Source organism: Entelurus aequoreus, linkage group LG04 (genome assembly GCF_033978785.1).
Source record: "Entelurus aequoreus isolate RoL-2023_Sb linkage group LG04, RoL_Eaeq_v1.1, whole genome shotgun sequence".
NCBI lineage: Eukaryota > Metazoa > Chordata > Actinopteri > Syngnathiformes > Syngnathidae > Entelurus > Entelurus aequoreus.
In genome coordinates this window covers 31,492,927-31,516,976 of record NC_084734.1, presented here as the reverse complement: position 1 = coordinate 31,516,976, position 24,050 = coordinate 31,492,927, and the positions used below count along the sequence as shown (strand labels likewise).

Sequence of the window (24,050 nt, the reverse complement as noted above, 5' to 3'; positions counted from 1 at the left end):
TGTCAGGCTGAGAATTATTAACCGTGTAGTTGCATGTCCATGGTTTAATAGTATTGTTGATCTTCTGTCTATCCTTCCAGTCAGGGATTTATTTATTTTGTTTCTATCTGCATTAGAGCCCGATGCTATCACGTTAGCTCGTAGCTAAAGAGCTCCGCCGATGTATTGTCGTGGAGATAAAAGTCACTGTGAATGTCTATTTCGCGTTCTCGACTCTCATTTTCAAGAGGATATAGTATCCGAGGTGGTTTAAAATACAAATCCGTGATCCACAATAGAAAAAGGAGAAAGTGTGGAATCCAATGAACCCTTGTACCTAAGTTACTGTCAGAGCAAAAAAAGATACGTCCTGCACTGCCTCTCTAGTCCTTCACTCTCACTTTCCTCATCCACAAATCTTTCATCCTCGCTCAAATTAATGGGGTAACCGTCGCTTTCTCGGTCCGAATCTCTCTCGCTCCATTGAAAACAATGGTAGAATATGAGGAGTCCTTCCTCTGGTGACGTCACACTACTTCCGGTACAGGCAAGGCTTTTTTTTATCAGCGACCAAAAGTTGCGACCTTTATCGTCGTTGTTCTCTACTAAATCCTTTCATCAAAAATATGGCAATATCGCGAAATGATCAAGTATGACACATAGAATGGATCTGCTACCCCCGTTTAAATAAAAAAAAATCATTTCAGTAGGCCTTTAAAGTGCATTAAAAAAATGTTTTAACATGTGTTCTTATCCTTCATAGGGATTATCAATGATGTTCAAAATTCCCCCAAAGTGCATTTCCCCTTTAAATCACTGAGAAGGCATGTAAAAACTGCATCCATGTAAGTCAACAAAACAAAAGTAAGAAAAAGTCCATGTATTTCTGCACTAAAGACTACATCATGCTTCGCCTAGCACAGGGGTCGGCAACCTTTACCACTCAAAGAGCCATTTTGGAAAGTTTCACAAATGAAAGAAAACAATGGGAGCCACAAAAAAATTTTTAAAATTTAAAATGAAAAACACCGCATACAAAGCTTAAATTGCTTTGCGCTATGTTAACCAGGGGTCTCTGACACACGCACCGGCACGCATCTTAATAAGGAAATTTAATGTTAGTGCGGCCCGCGGCTTTTAATTGAATGGCGCTTGATAGCGTCTTTCTTGCCAATCCTCTCAATTTTCCGAGAGACTCACAAATTTCAGGACGTGTTGGCACTGCTTTTAGCGCCCTCTACAGCCTGCCCAAACAGCGTACCTGCTTGGCCACATGTTGAATGTAGCTTTTGCTTAAACACGTAAGTGCCAGCAAGGCATACTTGTTCAACAGCCACACAGCTTACACTGACGGTAGTCGTACAAAAACAACTTTAACACTGTTACGTTACAAATATGCACCACACTTTGAACCCACACCAAAAAAGAATGACAAACACATTTCTGGAGAACATCTGCACTGTAACACAACATAAACACAACACAACAAATACCCAGAATCCCATGCAGCACTAACTGTTCCGCTCAGCCGACGCACGGAGAGGGGGGGGGGGGGGGGGGGTTGATGTGTGGGGGGGTTTGGTGGTAGCGGGGGTGTATAATGTAGACCGGAAGAGTTAGGGCTGCATGGGATTCTGGGTATTTGTTGTGTTGTGTTACGGTGCGGATGTTCTCCAGAAATGTTTTTGTCATTCTTTTTTGGCGTGGGTTCACAGTGTGGCGCATATTTGTAACGTAACAGTGTTAAAGATAACGTTTTAACTTTAACTTACACGGTCACCGTTAGTGCACGCTGTGTGGCTGTTGAACAAGTACGCCTTGCTGTCGCCTACGTGTGCAAGTAAAAGCAACATATAACATGTGGCCGGGCTGGCACGCTGTTTGTAAATGCTATAGAGGACAATTAATGCAGTGCCATTAGGGCACGCCCTTGATTAAGTAATTAGAGTGAAAATAGGATAATATTTACCCTGGGAGATTTCTAGGAGAGGATGTCTCCTGGGAAAATCGGGGGGTCGTTGGAAAACCTGGAGGGTCGGCAAGTATGCAGCTGAGCCGCATCAGAGTGGTCAAAGAGCCGCATGCGGCTCCGGAGCCGCGGGTTGCCGACCCCTGGCCTAGCAGATATATAAGTGAAATGTCTAAAACTAGACTTCACTAAAAATGTATTTCGGCTGAGAGCAGTTGAGAGAGCCAGTTCTGATATACTAGCTCAGTAAAGGCCGAACATTTTGTATTTATGATCTCAGATTGATTTCATGTTGCTATCTAAACAGGTACCATCAATTTGTAGATGTTTTAAAGCAGCATGTTCATGGCAAGCACCAAGGCCTGGGAAGGATCTATTTTGGTGTAATTGCAAGGAGATAAAGTCTGTATTTGCACATGCTCTGCTATTTGCCAAATTGCTTCCACAAAGTCAATGGGCACAATTCCACATCCTATGCGCGCTGCTTCCTGAGATGGGCGAGGAGATGAAAGCCTAGGAGATGGCAGCGAAAGAGGCAGCTAAATGAGTCATGCTACAACGTCCCTCAACCTTTCATTTATTCAAGCTCAGGAGTAAAACGCGAGTGCTCCTCCTTTAGAGGAAATGAAATAGGACAGCCAAATACATGCAGCACACAATATGGGTTCACAGCTTCTGTCGCACCCCAGAGTGTAGTCTAAAATGGCACTTATGCCCTGCCAATGGTGTGCAGTGTCAAACCTCTACAAAAGGTACAGAATCCACATTCTTTTGTCAACAACAAGAAGAGGAACCGCTAGAAATGCGATACAGGTTGCACGTTTGCTCACAAGACAGGGAGAGAAATTAGTGTTACATGCGGAAAAGCAGCTTATGCAAATTATGTTTAGTAATAACAGCCTTCAAGCAGCATTTGAGGCAGAGGGGGAAAGGCTAGCGGGTAGGCGAATGGGTTCAGTCCACACTGCCACTCAGGAGAAAGCCTTGAGGAGCAGGCGCTGGAGGTACAAAGCAGGAAAGAGCAATGATAACAAAATACGGCATAGTAGATGCTTATCCATTTTCTTGGAGGTGCAACAACTAGAGGAGAGAGAGAGAGAGAGAGAGAGAGAGAGAGAGAGAGAGAGAGAGAGAGAGAGAGAGAGAGAGAGAGAGAGAGAGAGAGAGTGAGAGAGAGAGAGAGAGAGAGAAAGGCTTGTATCGCTTGCCAATGTCCTGAGCTAATTGAGTAGGTGGAAATGAAAATTTAAAATAGCCAATGTATGCAGGAGGACGAGTACATCACACATTAGCAGCACACTGGGATATTTGTTGGATTTTTTTTTTTTTAAAACAGATATCCAAGCTCAGATATTACGTCACATGATAGTTTTGTTGTTCATGCACCTTCTGGTAGCTATGAGGACACCTTAAGACAAGGTTGCCTAAACTCACAGTGGAGACCCAAACTGGAACACAGATAAATAACCCACGCTGTGTATGCACCCACCACTTCATGGAGGGGCAGCTTTGGAAAAATACAAAAACAAAACAAAACAGGCTTTACTACACATCTCAAATTAATACCTGGCATAGAGTTGTACGGTATACCGATAATAGTATAGTACCGCGATACTAATGAATCATATTCGGTACTACACCGCTTCTAAAATGTACCGGTCTCCCACCCGTTGTCGTCGTCACGGCGTGTCGTGCAGACGAGCATGTCGGCAGTGCACAATCACGGAGTACTTACAAGCGTAGACCGAAAAGGGTGAGCGGATGAATTTTAGCTTAATAACTAAAGACAAAGGTGAAGATATAAAACTGAAACACCCTCAAGAAGAGGTGCTTTAAGACATGGCTAGCTAGCTAGCAGCTAATGTATGTCCGCAGCCAGCAGTGTAACTATTTCTAGATCACTAATCCTAGTCTCCATGGTGACAAATATAGTACATTGATGTCAAGCATCAACCCTGTAGGACATAATCACAACGTTGGTATCATAAAACGGTCTATAGCTAACAAAGTCAAGACGAGATATAACTTAGTCAACTAATTAACCATCAAGCACAAACATCTTACCATTGAACACACTACATACAAGTCAATACAGCGCATACTTACTCAACAGCCATACATGTCACACTAAGGGTGGCCGTATGAACAACGCCAACACTGTCATAAACATGTGCCATATAGTGAAACCATACTAAACAACAATGACAAACACATTTTGGGAGAATATTTGCACCGCAACACAACATAATCACTACAAACCAAATTCCCAGAATTCTCTGCAGCACCAACTCTTCCGGGACGCTACAATATAAACAAACGCCATTGGTGGATCTACACCTAACATCTACTGTAATGATACCAAGTACAGGAGGTATCTAGTCGATACTACTATGATTACATCGATATTTTTTAGCATCACAAAATCCATCCATCCATTTTCTAACGCTTTTTCCCTTCGGGGTCGCGGGGGCGCTGGAGCCTATCTCAGCTACAATCGGGCGGAAGGCGGGGTACACCCTGGACAAGTCGCCACCTCATCGCAGGGCCAACACAGATACAGACAACATTCACACTCACATTCACACACTCGGGCCAATTTAGTGTTGCCAATCAACCTATCCCCAGGTGCATGTTTTTGGAGGTGGGAGGAAGCCGGAGTACCCGGAGGGAACCCACGCAGTCACGGGGAAGACATGCAAACTCCACACAGAAAGATCCCGAGGCCGGGATTGAACTCACGACAACTCAGGACCTTCGTATTGTGAGGCAGACGCACTAACCCCTCTGCCACCGTGCACAAAATCCTATTTCGTTTTTTTTTTACTCTATATTATGTTTATAAACTCAGGAAATATGTCCTTGGACAAATGAGGACTTTGAATATGGCCAATGTCTGATCCTGTAACGACTTGGCATCGGATTGATACCCAAATTTGTGGTGTCATCCAAAACTAATATAAAGTATCAAACAGAAGAATACGTGATTATTACATTTTAACAGAAGTGTAGATAGAACATGTTAAGAGAGAAAGTAAGCAGATATTAACAGTAAATGTTAATTAGTGGTAGATTAATAATTCATTTTCTACCACTTGTCCTTAATAATTTTGACAAAATAATAGAATGATAAATGACAATATGTTACTGCATATTTCAGCAGCTATATTAGGAGCCTTTGTTTGCTTACTCACTAATAAAAGACAAGTTGTCTTGTTTGTTCACTATTTTATTTAAGGACAAACTTGCAATAAGAAACATATGTTTAATGTACAGTAAGATTTTTTGTTAAAATAAAGCCAATAATGACATTTTTGTGGTCCCCTTTATTTACAAAAGTACCGAAATACATTTTGGTACCGGTACCAAAATATTGGTATCGGGACAACACTAACCTGGCATTATCTTTTTCTGTTATGTCACTACAGCGAGTTATGGCATGAATGGTTTTGGCTTACTTTTTATGCCAGATACCCTTCTATCATGCTCTGTGCCATGAAAGGTACACCATTACACCACAGGGAATGCTAACCTTGCATAATGTTGTTAAATATGAGTGTAATGTTAGCACTGTAGCTCACTTAGCTATGCTAAAGTTGCTCATGTTTAGTTCCTCCTGTCCTACTCCTCAATGTTACGGTGTTGTCTGGGATGTATGGCGTCTATTTCCTTGGTTTAGTGCAGAGTTACAGTGTATATCCTGAGAACCAGCATCCTCTGCAGTGGATTTTTGTCTTGGACCTATTTAGTTTGTCAGAACTACGTTAGTCCACTGCATAAGACGCTGTTGCTGATATTGTATGTAAAAAGTGGATAAAGTGCCCAATAGCACTTCTTGGACACAAATCACTCGGTTGGAGACAGGCGTAGACAAACACAGCTCATTAGCATTCAAGCTACAGACACACAAAATGCTGTGTTACCAGTCAGGCTTTATAAAATGACTTCTTCCATCCATCCATTTTCTACCGCTTATTCCCTTCGGGGTCGCGGGGGGCGCTGGAGCCTATCTCAGCTACAATCGGGCGGAAGGCGGGGTACACCCTGGACAAGTCGCCACCTCATCGCAGGGCCAACACAGATAGACATACAACATTTACACTCACATTCACACACTAGGGCCAATTTAGTGTTGCCAATCAACCTATCCCCAGGTGCATGTCTTTGGAGGTGGGAGAAAGCCGGAGTACCCGGAGGGAACCCACGCAGTCACGGGGAGAACATGCAAACTCCACACAGAAAGATCCCAAGGCCGTGATTGAACTCACAACTACTCAGGACCTTCGTATTGTGAGGCAGACGCACTAACCCCTCTGCCACCGTGCTGCCCTAAAATGACTTCTTAATTGTCTAAATTACAACGTCAAACTTAGATTTTGGCCAACACACTTCCAAAACCCTATTGGATAAATATGGAAAACTGATCCCGCCACAGCTCATTAAAAGAAACTAATTCAGAATAGGCCCATACAACATCAATCATCTTCACTTCTATACACCCAACCAAATGGATGTTTGTGGAGGTATAAAAGGTTCCTTTTCAGCGTGCTTGCATTGTTGTCAGGTTATTTTTTTATGAAGCTATTGGTAACAACACCCCACACACTTTGGCGTGCACTGGGCAAATTAGCGTGCAGATGAATAAACATGCTGTATCTCCCTGGCTACAGGAATTCAAGAGCGCAAAGCTTTCAATGTGCTATAATGCAGTTGTGGATAGAGATAGTATTCTAATAACAATGACACATATGTTTGTATCCACATTTAAAGATTTATTGGTGATTGTATCATATCTGATGCAAGCATTTCCAGGTATTTTAACAATGCAAATTCTGGTTTAAAAAGCAAGTTTGTAGATATGCTTAGCTCTAAGATGTGCAACAGTAGGGAAAAATCCTAGACATGATATGTTGTAATGGAACGTTTCCAATAAAAGCGTCTATCTCCCTGGAGATATATGTTTGCGTGTTGCTCCCAATTTTGAAATAGCCGTAGCCACTGAATTCAGCCATCATTCAGCATCAGTGTTGCACTGTGGAGAGGGGCGTGGTTCGCGCGTTCCCTGCGGGAGGGGTGTGTGCGGGGGCCGGCCATGAAGCAGCAGACAGGTGAGTGGATGGCTCAGCTGGAACGAGTTATCTAATCACCTGTTCCTTTATTAGCAGCGTCAGAGACCATGAGGGGGGAGCGGAGCTGGAAAGCAGGAGCGAGCACAGGAGGAGAGGGCTGAAAAGCCAAAGGAGAGACATTGTGCGAAAGAAGAGCTGAAAAGCCAAGAGAGACTGGTGTGAGAAAAGAATTAAAACAATTGTAAAAACCACATCCGAGAGTGTTGTGCCTTCCCTGGTGGTCCAAGAGGAACCCGAGACAGAGACATCTCACAGTGGCACCCAACAAGGCGGACCACAGAAGGTATGTCGACAACATCCCCGCTGGAGGCACTGGGCCAAGTGCTGGCTGAAGTGTCGACGGCAAGCCGGCAGCAGACACAGGTGCTGCAGGCGCTAATGGACAGAGCAGAGGCGGCGGGAGGGATGTCCTCCATGAAGCGCATGGTGGAGGGGGAGGACCCCCAGACATTCCTCGATGTCTTCGAGGCCACGGCGACATCATGCAAGTGGCCGGAGGAGGAATGGAGCGCGAAGCTGCTGCCGCTCCTGGTGGGGGAGGCGCAGCGGGCGGCGTTGAGTCTCCCGGCGGCCGCTCACATGCAGTATTCAAACTTGCGCCACGCCATACTGGACCGGGTCGGCAGCAGCCCCGAAGACCATCGGCGAAAGTTCCGGGCCATGAAGTTGGGACCAGTGGACCGGCCATTCGTGCTGGCATTCCAACTGAGAGACGCAGCAACCCGTTGGCTCCAGCCTAACGGGTTGGATAAAAAAATGCTGGAGGCCATCGTCCTGGAGCGGTTTGTGGAGGCCATCCCGGCCAGGACCTCCGCGTGGGTAAGGTACCACAGCCCCCCGGACGTCAAAGCAGCGGTGAAATTGGCGGAGGAACACCTGGCGGTCCAGCGGGAGGCGGAAACCAAGACGGCCGAGGGGCCCACCCCATCACCCCGCCGGCGACTCGCCCCGCTATGGGGGGGGTGGAGGGGGCGCCTCTGGAGCGGCGACCACGCCCGGCGGAGCCACCCATAGCCCGCAAACAGGTTCCCCCAGCGGGCATGCAAAAAGAACACCCATACACACGGACCCAGAGACACACAAGGGGGGACACACGGGGGTATAATATCTTTCCGATTTGTGAATTCCAGGGTACCGGCGCTGCGGAGAAAGGGCTTCCCTCGCAGATGGCACCTCAAACACCAGGGCCGGTGTGCTGGAGGTGCGGACGGCCCGGGCACGTGCGCCGGGAGTGCTCCATAATTGGGTTGGGGCAGGTGATGCGGGTTGTCGGGCCTCCAGCACCCGCCCCCGATCGGGGGGACGTACTGTGTCCCGGTAAGGGTACAAGGGGGTACATATCGGGCGATGGTGGATTCGGGCTGCAAACAGACCATGATCCACCAAAACCTGGTTCGACCCGGGGCGTTAAGGCAGGCGACACGGGGAAAATTAGGTGTATTCATGGGGATGTGCACGAGTACCCTATGGTGCCAGTGGAAATGTTATATAATAATCAAAAGCATAATGTCAAGGTTGCCGTAAGCAGGCACCTTACGCACCCCGTAATTCTAGGGACGAATTGGCCGGGATTCAACCATTTGGTGACACAATGCGTGGGGGTGCGTTCACGGACAGTAGGAGAGGGGAGTATCCGCGCAGTTGTCAGCGGCGACACGGCTTCATCCGGTACGGCCGAGCGGGAACCGGCGGAGGCTTCGCGTGAGGCCCCCCCGGCCCCCCGGTGGCAACCTACTGAGGATTTTCCCCTCGAGCAGTCCCGTGATGAAACCTTGCGCGAGGCTTGGGACCAGGTGGATTATATTGACGGTCAGCTGGTGCGCCCATTTTCCCCCATTTTTCAATTATTCGGGATAGATTATACCGAGTGGGCCGTGACACGCAAACCGGGGAGGAACACACCCAGTTGTTGGTGCCAAAACGCCGCCGGGAAATGGTTTTTCAGGCGGCGCATTTTAATCCTATGGCTGGCCACTTAGGGTATGAGAAAACACTCAATCGGGTCATGGTCCGATTCTATTGGCCAGGCCGCGCACCAACGGCGCACGTCTGCCCGGACTGCCAGCTGGTGAACCCGGCGGCCACCCCAAAGGCGCCCTTGCGCCCATTACCGCTCATGGAGGTCCCGTTCGAGAGAATTGGGATGGACCTCATCGGACCATTTCACCCGAGCACACGGGGATACCGCTTTGTGTTAGTCCTGGTGGATTACGCAACGCGCTATCCCGAAGCAGTGCCCTTGCGCTCTATCTATGCCAAGAGTGTTGCGCAAGCACTGTTTCAGGTCATCTCCCGAGTTGGAATCCCGAAAGAGATTCTGACTGACCAGGGCACATCCTTTATGTTGCGCACGATAAAGGAACTTTACGGTTTACTGGGAATTAAAGCGATCCGCACCAGCGTGTATCATCCACAAACGGATGGGCTGGTGGAGAGATTAAACAAAACGCTGAAAACAATGATCCGTAAATTTATGCACGAGGACAAACAGAATTGGGATAAATGGTTGGACCCCTTAATGTTTGCGATGCGGGAGGTACCCCAGGCCTCAGTTGGTTTTGCACCTTTCGAGTTATTGTACGGCCGGAGGCCTCGCGGAGTGCTGGACGTCATTAAAGAAAGATGGGAGGAGGGTCCAAGCTCCAACAAAAATGAAATTCAGTACGTCATGGACATGCGAGCAAAACTCCACAAGGTGGGGCACTTGTCACGTGAGAATTTGCTCCGTGCCCAAGAGCGTCAGCGGCGCACGTATAACAGGGGGACCCAACTACGCAAATTCACACCGGGAGAAAAAGTGCTTGTATTGCTTCCAACCTCAAGCTCCAAATTACCTGCAAAGTGGCAGGGGTCCTTTGAGGTCGCACGGCAAGTGGGTGATGTCGATTATGAGGTTCGGCGCTCGGACCGACGCGGAGACACTCAGATCTACCATCTGAACCTGCTGAAGGCATGGGGAGAGGCGGAGCCTGTTTCCATGGTGACAGTGGTGAGGGAAGAGGAGGAGTTGGGGCCGGAGATCCCGCGCTCTGGCCCGGCCCCTCAGCTGTCCTGTGATGACCAGCTCACATTGGCACAGAGAGCGGAGGTTGCTGAGTTACAGCGGCGCTACTCTGATGTGTTCTCCTCGCGGCCCGGTCGCACGAGTCTCATCCGCCATCATATTGAGACTAGCCCGGGGGTTACGGTGCGGTCTCGGCCACATCGGCTTCCCGAACACAAGCGCAAAATAGTTCGGGAGGAATTAAAAACCAGGCTTGAGTTGGGGGTGATAGAAGAATCCCACAGCGCGTGGTGCAGTCCTATTGTTCTGGTTGGGAAGAAGGATGGGACTGTGCGGTTCTGTGTGGATTACCGCAGGGTGAATGAACAATCACGGTTTGACGCGTACCCAATGCCTCGGGTCGACGAGCTCCTGGATCGGCTGGGCACTGCTAATTTTTTCACGACACTGGATTTGACCAAGGGCTACTGGCAGATTCCCTTGTCACCAGAGTCCCGAGAAAAAACGGCCTTTTCAACTCCGGACGGTTTGTACCAATTTGTGACACTTCTGTTTGGCTTGTTCGGTGCGCCCGCCACGTTCCAGCGTCTCATGGACCGCGTGCTACGACCCCACGCTGCATACGCGGCTGCCTACCTGGATGATGTCATCATCCAGAGTAGCAGCTGGGAACAACACATGCGGCGGGTGGGGGCGGTGCTCGAGTCCCTGAGGCGGGCGGGGCTCACCGCCAACCCGGCAAAGTGTGCGGTTGGCCGGAGGGAGGTACAGTATCTGGGGTACCACTTGGGAGGGGGACAGGTGCGGCCGCAAGTGGACAAAACAGCGGCGATCGCGGCCTGTCCACCCCCCAAGACAAAAAAAGAGGTGAGGCAGTTTTTGGGACTGGCGGGCTATTACCGCCGGTTCATTCCCCGGTTCGCGGACTGGACCGGCCCGCTGACTGACCTCACCCGAAAGGGTGCTCCAGAACTGGTCCAGTGGACGAAGCAGTGCCAGCGGGGTTTTGAGAAGGTAAAAACAGCACTCTGCGAGGAGCCGGTGCTGCACATGCCTAATTTTGACATCCCTTTCTGTCTGCAGGCGGACGCGTCGGGCCGGGGACTGGGGGCAGTGCTGTCTCAGCAGGTGGGGGGCGTCGACCGCCCCGTGCTGTACATCAGCCGGAAACTCTCGAACCGGGAGGCAAGGTACAGCACGGTGGAGAGGGAGTGCCTTGCCATCCGGTGGGCGGTCGGGGCCCTCCGCTACTACCTGTTGGGGCGTGCCTTCAGTCTCTGCTCGGACCACAAACCGCTCCAGTGGCTCCACCGCATGAAGGACGCCAACGCGCGGATCACCCGGTGGTATCTGGCATTACAGCCCTACAACTTCCGGATGGTCCACAGGCCGGGCGCACAGATGGCCGTGGCGGACTTCCTCTCTCGCCCCGCGGTGGGGGGGGGAGTGGGCGCGGCCGGACGACTGCCCGGCCTAAATTTGGCGGTGGAGGCATGTGGAGAGGGGCGTGGTTCGCGCGTTCCCTGCGGGCGGGGTGGTGTGCGGGGGCCGGCCATGAAGCAGCAGACAGGTGAGTGGATGGCTCAGCTGGAACGAGTTATCTAATCACCAGCGTCAGAGACCATGAGGGGGGAACGGAGCTGGAAAGCAGGAGCGAGCACAGGAGGAGAGGGCTGAAAAGCCAAAGGAGAGACATTGTGCGAAAGAAGAGCTGAAAAGCCAAGAGAGACTGGTGTGAGAAAAGAATTAAAACAATTGTAAAAACCACATCCGAGAGTGTTGTGCCTTCCCTGGTGGTCCAAGAGGAACCCGAGACAGAGACATCTCACATGCACACATTGTTTCCCTGTGTTGTTTGAAATCCATCACTGTGATGACATTTTTTTGATAGGCAAAGCAGCAAAACAGGGATACATATCATGTTTGCTGTGATGACAGCCATACTTCATTAACCAAAATATAGGAGACAATTTTCATCTTGGGGGGGAAATGATGTGGTCTATTGATTTGATTGGAAAGCATGAAAATGTTTACCTCTGCCTTGACTGTTTTTGTTTCAGTAGTTTTTACATGGATGTTTTTGTTATTAGGAATGTATTTTGCATGACAGTCTCTGAATGAAGGATTACAGAATGGCCAAAAACTTAAAGTGACATCCCACAGACACTCACTGATGCGGAGTTGATGCAAAGCGTTGGTGCAGAGTGGAGTCTGCAGGTCACAGACGAAGTGGGTCGAGCGCCTGGCACACCTGGCCCTCGTCTGAAGAACAGCCTAGTGCCCAGCGGCCAAAACAAAAGCTCTCCAAACACTTATCATACCATTGTTTCACCTGCAGCCTGCTTTAGGATGTTCATCCCAAATCATTTTCATTTCTCGTATCAGCAATAATTCTGTATCTGCTTCATTACCACTGTTACTGCTGACAAAAGCTCCAGAGATATAACCAAGCCGTCCAACAATAAACAATTATTTGGATGCTGCAGAGAATGTACCATACATTTTGTCTCTCTCTTTCTCTATGACCCAGAAGCGTGGAGACTTCCATCCACAAAAAGCTAAACCAGATAGACCTACTTTCCCAGCACCTATGGATGTAAGAGCAAAGGAAAGAATGTACAACTCCAGAGTGTCTTCATAATGGATAATTTAAAAGTTATACTTCGCATCTGAGAAGAATGAGTGCCTTCCCCCGCCAGCAACTTGAACATGCGGGAATGAATTAAATATAAAACACACAACATAAAGGCGCTTCTATTTTCTATCCTCACTGTGGACCTGTTCAAGTAAAAAGGTCAGCAAATGTGTGATAAAAAAAAAAGCCAGTCGATACTATAGCAGTACAGTATTAACTGAAATTGTATAAGCAGTGTTTCCCACACATTCATTTATTTGTGGCGGCCCGCCACGAAAGAATTAAGGCCGCAACAAAAACAAAAAAACAAAAATATTTTATTATTTTTTTTGTGGTTTTTTTTGTGTCCTGTTAAGCTTCTCAGGCAAATCATATAGTTGATGTAGATGCCCATATCGGCTGTTCAGATTTACTTTACAAAAGAGAAGTGTAGGATCAAGATTTTTGGAGCTCTTTGTTCAGTGGATCAGATGTTTGATGAAGCTTTGTGTCTATCTACCACCACTACTGTTTTCTGTTTATTTGTTACTGACTGTGGCAGGACACCTCTGCCTCTGTTTCACTTTATGTTGCTGGTAAATAATATGGTTGTAGTAGTAGGCTAAAGTTAAATTATTTAGTATGCACTAATTAAAGGGGCAGAGCTTTAAGAGACATTTTAGCTTTTATATTTTAATAAGATATATTTTTTGTAAGAACCACAATTAATAAATATATTTCAGTGAATAACTTATTCTTCAAATCTGTATATAAATATGTACATAAAGTGTTGTAATTATATTGTAAAATGGATGGATGGATGGATGGACGTTTAAAACAAAACTGTTATTATTAATTAGTAAATATACATTTTTTTAGCCTTTTTAGAGAAAATCATATCATAGTAGTAAATTATGCAAATTACTCGATGATGTCATGGTGACCACGCCCATAGCCACGCCCCCACCGCCACAGGTATCTTGCCAGTTTATGGGAAACACTGATAAGTGTCACTCCTCCTTTAATATACTGAACAATTAATATTTAAACACAATGCAACAAGCCTAAGTCGACCACATGTCCAACCAGTTAGTTGCCTATTAGCGAAGAGTCTATACCCACTCCTCCCATGGCTCATTGCTGCTGCCTCAGCCCTGATGAACATGGCAATATTGAAAATATTGGTTGATTTAAGGTTGTTTACAAAAAAATAACCATTTCAACATGAAACATTTTTTTTGTTTGGTACAATGAGAGCATTTTCGAGAAGAAAAACTTATAGAAAAAGTAATGCATTAAAACCCAGTTTGGGTGTACAGTGGTATCCCGGTTTTTGTTTGCCCCACATTACATATGATTTGGTTTTCGACAAAAATGTTCGCCATCATATTGCCCCGGTTTTCGTATGGGGTCTCAGTTATCGTCCAGCCAAACATTGCACATAAGAAACTAGTCCTTTTGCCAGTAGATCCTTTAGCACAGGGGTGTCAAACGCACGGCCCGCGGGCCTGAACAGGTTTTATCCGGCCTGCGTGATGAGTTTGTCAAGTATAAAAATTAGCTGCTTTTTTTTTTAACAAAAGAAACTGCTGTTCTAAATGTGTCCACTGGATGTCATTATAGCAATTCTGTTAGGAAAGGAAACGGTCAAAGCAAGCAAGAGGTACACAGTAAAGGGTGACTGTGGCTCATCCTTCTCGACCCACATGAACCTTAAAACCTGCCGTTTTATGTCTTCTGCTTCGAACACATCGTCATTTGCCCCAAAATGTCTCTGTCAAACACGAGAAAAGTGAACTTAACCCTTTTGAATAGTTTTTAACTCCGTTTCTTACGGTTTGTTGAGTTAGTTCTGGATTGATAGGTGGACATGACAAAGGAGGTATTTGATACCTAAAAGAGTTTACATGTTGTTTTTTTGTTCAATCCCAGAAAGACTGTGATTTAAAGTTTAATCCTTTGTAGATACGAAGTCTAAGCTAATTGTGTTTTTGAAACTGCACCAATTCCCTCAGAACTTTCAGCAAATTTGAAGTGTTTTGTCCTGAGGATTATTTGTGATTTGTACATTTTCATAATGTGCTTGTTCTATTTTTGGCCAAAGTAAAACAAAGAAAACAACCTAAAGTTGTCTTTATTTTTCAGTTATCATGCCATGATTTTACCATTCCGGCCCACTTGGGAATAGATTTTCCTCCATGCAGCCCCTGAGCTAAAATGACTTTGACACCCCTGCTTTAGCAGAATCAAAAGCATAAACAAAGAATCCCACGTGTTGGTGACTTAGTCTGTGTGTGTCTGCAAAATAACCACTTTGGGGCTGAAGAAAGTTGCCAGCATTATGATAAAGACAGGGAGAATTCATGAAAGACAATGTAGCGAAGTACAAAGGTAGCGTCCATGTAGCACTCTCCTCTCCACTCATTGCCGTCTTCTTTACAAAGAGTCCTGCAAAATGTATATGTTTCCATGTTTGGAAAAAATGTATTATTTCTTTCAGGAAAAATTGCTTTTGTTTTTGCGCGATTCAGTTTTCCTCTGACATTTTGGAACAGGTTCCTAACAAAAACCAAGGTACCGCTGTATTTCTATTTTCTAAATTCTATCTACAAATAAATAAGTCTCACTTAGTGTCATGTTGCAATTAAAGTCTTCTACATCAAGAATGAACTGTAAGTCTTCCAGGCAAACGTGTGCATGCTTCCTTCTTGCAGTAACAGGACTAACAATAAAAATGAGGAGAGAATGGACTTTAGGTATTTTTGTACTCTGGATGAAAACAGTAATTATTCATCACCGGAGAACATTTCTTTCCATTTCTATGGTATCTGTGTTGCCTTGGAGACTTGCACATCAGGAACACAGGGGCATTCAACAGCTTGTTATCCAATCTACTACCATCCGTAGATCCTTAATGATGGATTAAAAGGAATTGAGTGTACCTGCCGATCAGGAGGAACTCCCCGTACACCTCCAGTCGCCGCATGGCCATGAGGAGCCCGCGGACGGTCATGCCTTCGCAGAAGCACACCACCACGCGGGCTTTGGGCAGGCGCTCGCGGAGCTTCCTCAAAAGGCGATCAAACTGCTTCTCGCCAGCGTTGCTGTAGATCTTGTCCGAGTGGGCGATGCATAAGCCCTCCTGAGAGGCCAGCTCCTTAAAGGCCTCCATCCCACTCTCGCCATAGTTCCCTGTGGGAGACAAGGGAAAGTATGAGTTTACACGCAGTTAATTGAATTGATTATTGATTGATTGCGTCTTTAAGCAATTGTGCAATCGATACTAGCATCGAAACAGGAGATCAGAAAATTAAAAAAAGGATAAAAAAAAGGTTGGCTTTGGGGCGGGAGCCTATAATAATAATAATACATTTTACTTATAAGGCGCCTTTCTAGGCACTCAAGGACACCGTACAAAATCAAAACAATAAAATCAAATTGAATAAAAACAACAACAACAAAGATAGAGAAGATAAGATGATTACAATGAATAAGCAGTCAGGAATAGGTGTGTTTTGAGTCTTGATTTGAAGAGGGATATTGAGTCTAAGTTAAGAAGGTCTGGTGGTAAAGAGTTCCAAAGATGTGGGGCAGAGCGGCTGAAAGCTCGGGCACCCATGGTGGACAGTTTAAATAAGGGGACAGTGAGATGGATGGATGAAGAAGATCTTAGGGAACGTGAGGGCGTGGCGACATGGAGCAGGTCAGAGAGATATGACGGAGAGAGGTTATGGATGGCTTTGAAAGTGAGGAGAATTATTTTAAAGTGGATACGATGTTTGATGGGTAGCCAGTGGAGTTGCTGCAGAACAGGGGTGATGTGCTGGATTGAAGGGGTTCTGGTGATTATCCGGGCTGCAGAGTTCTGGAAAAGCTGAAGTTTGTGAAGTGACTTGTGAGGGAGACCAAACAGGAGAGAGTTGCAGTAGTCCAGGCGAGAGGTGACCAGGCTATGGACTAGTATGGCAGCAATATGTGGGGTAAGGGATGGGCGAAGACGATTAATGTTTCGTAGAGGAAAGTAAGCAGACCGGGTAATGTTGTTTATGTGGGCTTGAAAGAAGAGTGTGCTGTCGAGGATGACAATCAACAAACTAAAGTTTTAAAAATAGCATTCTTGAGTCTCGAGGCAAAACGGAGTCCCTTACTTGACTGAAACCAGTTGATCGCGTCACAATTATTGTGCTGTTTAAAGAAGTTGAGTCTTGAGGAAAAAAAGAGTGCATTACTTAGCTGCAACTAACAGAGGCTGTGTTGATTTGGTCACAATTACTGTGTTGTCTAAAGAGGATGAACATGATTCCAGCTACAGTATGAAAGTTGCGGTACAGTACTTTATATCGTCACAGAACTCTGCTCAAAACGACACAGGCATGGAAACAAGGAGTTCAGAAACAGTTTTTTTGTGATTCTTTTGGCTGTTTTTGCAAATCAAAGTGTTTAAAATTCTTAAAATGAAGCGGTCTATGTGAAAAAAACATTATGAAATAAAAATTATGAGTATTTAAAAAATAAACAATAATTTCCCCATACCATTCCTTGCTACATTGTGGATTTCTTTGGGAGAATATTAATAGTTTTAAAGCATATTCCTGCATTTTTTTGGTCCTAAATTCAGCATTTTCAAGCATAAAAATGGCTAAATAAACTAAAAATATAAATTAATAACATTAACATTAATATTGGCCACTACATGAGACCAAACCAGGCAGCACGCTTTTCAGTATCGTGGCCAATGAATAGCTCAGCTTCAGGCAGCATTAGTATATTGGATTAAAAGAGTGTGTGGAGGGGGCCGTGGCCTGTGGACCTGCAGCGAAGCGGGGTGTGCCAGGACCGGCTTTGAGATCGGCGACAGGTGCGTAGATGTCCCACCTGGGCTTGCTTACCTAATCACCTGTCGCTCTGTTAAAAGGCAACAGCCGGGGAGGAGAAGGGAGTTGGAGGTGGAGCACGAGCGAGACAGACGAACAGAAAAAGACTTGCTGAAAAGCACAACAAAGAGACATTATTGAAAAATAAAACAGTGTCTAAAACCCTGAAAAGGAGCTGTCATGTCAGTACTTGGTGGTCCGAAGAACCCGGAGGGGGGATACCTCCACAGAGTGTAAAGGTGATTAAAATGATGTTATTTCATCTCTAGATTGCTATCATAATGTTCACAAGGTTGCATGCTCTTGCTATGAAAATATTTGATTCTAATCGTTGATTCTCACTTAGCAGAAATTAATTCATAACGGTCATGTTAAGAACCAATTAACAGCGATAAACAAGGGATCACTAAAGACCAGGGGTGTCCAAAGTCTAACCAGGGCACATTTTTAGCCCTAATTAAGGTTTTATTGGCCTGCAACAATGTTAGATATTATAGAGGGGGGACGGGAAAGGGTTATAAGAAATAATGTTACAAGAAAGATATATCACAATTAAGGCTGCAGCTAACGATTATTTTTCTATCGATTAATCTATAGATTATTTTTTCGATTAATCAGTTAATCTATAGATTATTTTTTTCGATTAATCTATAGATTATTTGTCCTTTTACCGATTATTTTTTTATTCAAAATGAAGATGAAAAAATAAATGTAGGCCAGTTTTTTCAAAAGGCATGGCTTTTATTTACAAAAAAAAAGAAGTATGGCCACTCAGTCAACATTGACAACAACATGACTAAATATTCTGTAACAATGTAAACATTTAAAACTTTTAACATTTAACAAAATTAAATGTAGCTTATTTGCTTTTTAATGTGCAAATATAAAAGTCAGCATCCAGTGCAAATCTTAATATTCTGCAATAGTATAAGCATTTCAAAAGTAAAAGTATTGCTTATTTTGCTTTAAAATGTGCAAAAATAAAGATAAACATCCAATACAAAAAAGTGCAAAACGAAATATTCTGTAACAACAGTGTAAACATTTCAACAAAAGTGAAAGTATTGTTTATTTGCTAAAATGTGCAAAAATAAAGATAAACATCCAATACAAAAAAGTGCCAATCTAAATATTCTGGAGCACTGTAAACATTAAGTATTGCTTTTAAAATGTGCAAAATAAACATCCAGTCCAACACAGTACACAATAACCAATTCTACTCATTCCAGTGAGTGTCTAACAGTTGTAATGAAGAAAGGTTAGCATGTCTACATGCTCTGGTTCTTTTCTTGTTTACAATATTCCCAGCAGCTGAAAATAGGTGCTCAGAAGGGGTCGATGTGGCTGGAACTGAGAGGTAATTAGCCTTCACCTCAAGCCAGGACTGCGAGTGAGCTGAGCTGCAGTTTAAGTTTCTAGAAGGTCAACGGGCTCATAGTGATGTTACTAGTAGTTGTCTGGGAGGTGTTTGTTTATTATCATTTGGGGAGAGTCCGCTGCCTGATGCTCACCTGCTAAACACCTATCTGCTCGACGCTGAAGCGCTGGCTACATGCGCTCTGAATACGCACTGCTGATTGGCTGATAATGCTTTGTGTGTACCAATCAGATGGTTGTGTGGTGGGACAATGCTGCGTGCTGAGACAGAGGCAGAAGGAGCAAAGCAGCTTGTTAAGACTTTAGCAGCTAAAGTTAGCTTTAGCTTAGAAACTCGTTCGGTACACCCCCGTACCGAAACGGTTCAATACAAAACACGTACCGTTACACCCCTAGCAGATACAAATGACACATTCATGTTTTTGTGTAATGATGACAACGTATGCTCACGCGGACGATTGACTAGTTGATGGTTGATGGTTTTCTTTTCAAATGTTCGTTCATAGCCGTTGTGCTGCTATGATAGGCCATTTCCGCTCGACACAGTGTGCATACAACAACATTATTAGGCCGTTTACTGAAATACTCCCACACTTTTGACGACTTTTGGCGTGCTTTTTCCCCCTCGCTCGCACCGCTCGCATCATCTGATTTGATCGTCTGCTTTGCGCTTCGCCATTACGGTAGTGTGACGTAAATATGCGACGCATCGACGCACAAAAACGGCATCGACGTATTTACGTAACCGATGACGTCGATGACGTCGACTACGTCGACGCGTCGTTTCAGCCTTAATCACAATCCAGTGTTTCCCATAAACTGCCAAGATACCTGTGGCGGTGGGGGCGTGCCTTTGGGCGTGGCTATGGGCGTGGTCATCATGACATCATCGAGTAATTTGCATAATTTACTACAATGATATGATTTTCTCTAAAAAGGCTAAAAAAATGTATACTTACTAATTAATAATAACATTTTTGTTTTAAACGTCCATCCATCCATCCATCCATCCATTTTACAATATAATTACAACACTTTATGTACATATTTATATACAGATTTGAACAATAAGTTATTCACTGAAATATATTTATTAATTGTGGTTCTTACAAAAAATATATCTTATAAAATACAAAAGCTAAAATGTCTCTTAAAGCTCTTCCCCTTTAATTAGTGCATACTAAATAATTTAACTTTAGCCTACTACTACAACCATATTATTTACCAGCAACATGAAGTGAAACAGAGGCAGAGGTGTCCTGCCACAGTCAGTAACAAATAAACAGAAAACAGTAGTGGTCAAATACAAATAAGGCAACAAGAGAAGTATCCTACACTTCTCTTTTGTAAAGTAAATCTGAACAGCCTATATGGGCATCTACATCAACTATATGATTTGCCTGAGAAGCTGGACAGGACCAAAAAAAAAAAAAAAAAATTTTTTGTTTTTGTTTTTTAAAAAATTGTTTGTGGCGGACGTAATTCTTTCGTGGCGGGCCGCCACAAATAAATGAATGTGTGGAAAACACTGCAATCATGTAATATGAATAACTATTTCCTTTCTGTTTTAGACTGTCTTAACAAACATTAATTGATGTCAGCATACAAATGTGTATGCTGCTTAAGTGGAAACAACTTGGAAATCTACTGAAAGGTAAAGTGATTGATTGATGTGTTGGCTCAATGCACATGCACACCCAAGCTCGCCCAACAGTTGTTGAAGCCCTAACTGATCCCTGATAATGCCTGGCAACTGATTGCAATCAAAGACAAGAAGGGCTGCACGAGTTCTCCTTGTCTGTTATCCCAATCAAGAGCGCCCCCAAAGCTGATTTTCCTCTAAATCTTTCACATCCAGCATGGCCTGCTTGCCTAATGTGTCAAAGGCTAGCTAGATTGTCCATAAAGCTTGTAGTGCTGGATTACACCACACACATATCCAATCAGCCGTTAACGTGCCTCTATGTGCGTGTCATCAGTAAATCCGTAAAGAAAAATGCATTTGTAGCACAGTGTGGTTCTGCCTGCAGGTAGTGAAGAACAACGATGAAAGAATTTGCCTAAAGAGCCCGTGCAGTGTGTTTTAATTGTCTCATTTAATTCCCCCCAATGGTAGATGCAAATATTTACATCCAATTATTTGACCCAGGTCTGAGTCAGGCTGCTGGCGGGCACATTAGCCTGGTTTATGCGGTTTCACAGCCAGGGCTGTTGCCATGACGACGATTGCTTTTATATTATTTCTCTTAAAAGTGGAAGACTCAGGAAGACTTTGTTTTTACTGATGCCCATAATGCCGAAATGTAATTAATTGCGTGAACATAGATAAATTAACAGATCTAGTAAGACTGACACTTTCCTAGATGTATGTTGAAACTGGCAACCAAAATATTAGAAACAGATCTCACTGGGTACACTTGACTAACTAGAGGCAGCAAAGATGTATTGCCGATGTGAAAGATGTCACACCTGCATGTGTGTGTTGGTGTCAAAATGTGTGTTTCACACACACACGGTAATGACAAGCTGTGGACACAATTCACCTCACAGTAATTACACTATTGGCTGTTAGGCTGAACAAATGAGCAATTTGCCAAAGTAGACAGTGAGCCAGCCCAATGTTCTATGACAGGCATCGAACTTAAAGGAGGGTCAATGCAATTACTGTATGTACAGACAGTCTTGATATTTCAGAATATTTAACATATTTTAAATATGAACAATAATATTAAACATTTTGAATCCTAAAATAATGTACAATATAACAGTAAAATAGCAGAAGTGGCTAATGTGGAAATTTCAGGGTGACATTCATTGGTAAAATTCTCACCTTTTACTCTATGTAATACTGTAGGATTGTTTTTCTTTACACAGAACAAAAAAAAAACTGACGCTTGCGATGTGTAAAAACCTGACGATTTTAGTTAAATTTGTTATTTTTAAATGATATGGTTGGGAAGTCTTTATTATTCTGAGTAATTTGTTTTGGAGTAAACTTGCTAATAACAAAATCTATGAAAACAGCAGAGAATTTTGGTTAAAATAATAATTATTTTTAAAGGCACTCTTGGCCTGATTTACTAAGATCCAAATACTACGCGCTCAACACCGTGTGCAATCTTTAAAATAGCATGTACTATTAGCGGGCGTGGTGAGTGTGATTTAATAATACTGCTTGTGCAATTATAAAGTGGTGCAGACATTCTTATTGAAATTAGGATTTTGCATGTGCTATTGAAACCACTTTTTTTTTTTTACCGCCAAGGGTGTGCTCATTGGAGAGAGACTGCATTTACATTGCTTAAGACGCAAAAAAAATACATACTTAAAGAAGTTTTTATCATATAAGAAATATTTGAATAATATATATCTGTGAACAAACCGAACAAAAAAACTACTAAAAATGCATCAATTGAACTTGTTTAAATCAGCACTTTAAGTCCTTTAACTGGACAAGCTGTAAAGCAGCTGCAGTACATCCAGAATGCTGCTGCTCGAGTCCTAGAACCATATTAGTCCAATGCTTAGGTCATTGCACTGGCTTCCTGTTGCTCAGAGAATAGACTTTAAAACAGTTCTCCTTGTGTACAAGTCTTTTCATGGTCCTGTGCCAAAGTACATATCTGACAAGTTAGAGCCATATGAACCATCTTGAGCTCTGAGAACCTCAGGGAGTGGTCTTCTGCCTGCGCCCAGAGTCAGGACCAAACTAGATGAATCTTGGTTTCAGTGTTGTGCTCCTAAAATCTGGAATACCCGGTGGTCTTCCTGAAGATGTGAGGCAGGCCTCAACGTTGGCAATGTTCAAATCCAGGCTGAAAACCCTTTTAGTTATTTGTGCATATGACACCTGAAAGTATTTTATTTATAACATTTGATTGATTTTAATTAATTATGATTGTTTTCATGATGATTGTATTTTTCATTTAAATTTTAATTATTTTTCCTTCTTTTAACTTTCTGAAAAGCTCTTTGATTTGCCTTGTGTACGAATTGTGCTCTAAAAATAAAATTGCCTTGCCTTGCGCAGCTATAAAATTATGTTGCTGAATAGACGATATGTCTAATATTTTTTTATTTCTGTAAGTCCTAAATGTTGACACACATACAAGTAGGACAGAGGATTTTTGTCTTCTCATCGTGTGTTTGTGCAACGCAAGCACTGGTCCTGCAGCCGTGTGTGGAACTGTCAGTTTACACGTCCTTACCACATGTGCTAAATAAACGTGGAATAGTGCGCGCAACGGTGATGAGTGTTGATGAATCACATATCATGTGCTAAATAATGATATTTGCATCTTCTCCTCTCAGTATTGTGGGCGTTTTGATGATCAGCACATATTTCGCATATTAATAACGGCAGACACAAACTAGATTGCACACCTTTTTTGCCCAGTTTATAGCAGTCCTAAGCGGTCTATAAGATACGGTGAACCGGTTGAGACGCATAATAGATTTAGCCCTTTAGCTAGTCCTACACCCCAGTCTACCGGGCACCACACCTTAGTCATAGGGGACTCCATCACCCGAAACATAAAGCTTAGCAAACCAGCCACAATTAAGTGTATTCCCAGAGCCAGAGCACCTGATATTGAAGATAATCTTAGGGAGCTAACTTGCAACAGGCCTAGTAAACACGTACAACAGGCTAATCGCACCACTAGTTATGCGAACATAGTTGTATACGTTGGCTCCAATGACACTAGGATGAGACAGTCAGAGATTACAAAGAAAAACATAGCCAGGACTTGTGATCTCGCTAAAAAGATGTCCAGGCATCGAGTAATTGTCTCTGGCCCCCTGCCTGCGAGAGGCAATGATGAGAGATATAGCAGATTAGTCTCGCTTAACGAGTGGCTGTCTATCTACCTGTAGACAACAGGGACTAACGTTTATTGATAATTGGCCCTCATTCTGGGGCAAACCAGGCTTGCTAATGAGAGACGGCCTTCACCCTAACCATCCTGTATAGAAACATAGATTTCTGTTTGAGTCACACTTGACTAACTACACTAGAGCAAACCCGGTCACAGGCAATTACAGAGTCTGCTAGTCCGGGTGAGGAGTAAGTTAAGATAGAACTAGCCAGCGCCAGGCTGCATAATCC

At 44.1% G+C, this 24,050-nt stretch overlaps 1 protein-coding gene across 2 annotated transcripts in view; it reads right to left on the bottom strand.

Moving 5' to 3' along the window:
* Positions 1-24,050, bottom strand: part of grm1a (glutamate receptor, metabotropic 1a) — a 79,389-nt gene that overhangs the window by 43,726 nt on the left and 11,613 nt on the right. For both annotated transcript variants that reach the window (XM_062044589.1, XM_062044590.1), the window contains exon 3: positions 15,635-15,884. In XM_062044589.1, the coding sequence (XP_061900573.1) occupies positions 15,635-15,884 (250 nt within the window). The remainder of the gene's footprint in view (positions 1-15,634; positions 15,885-24,050) is intronic.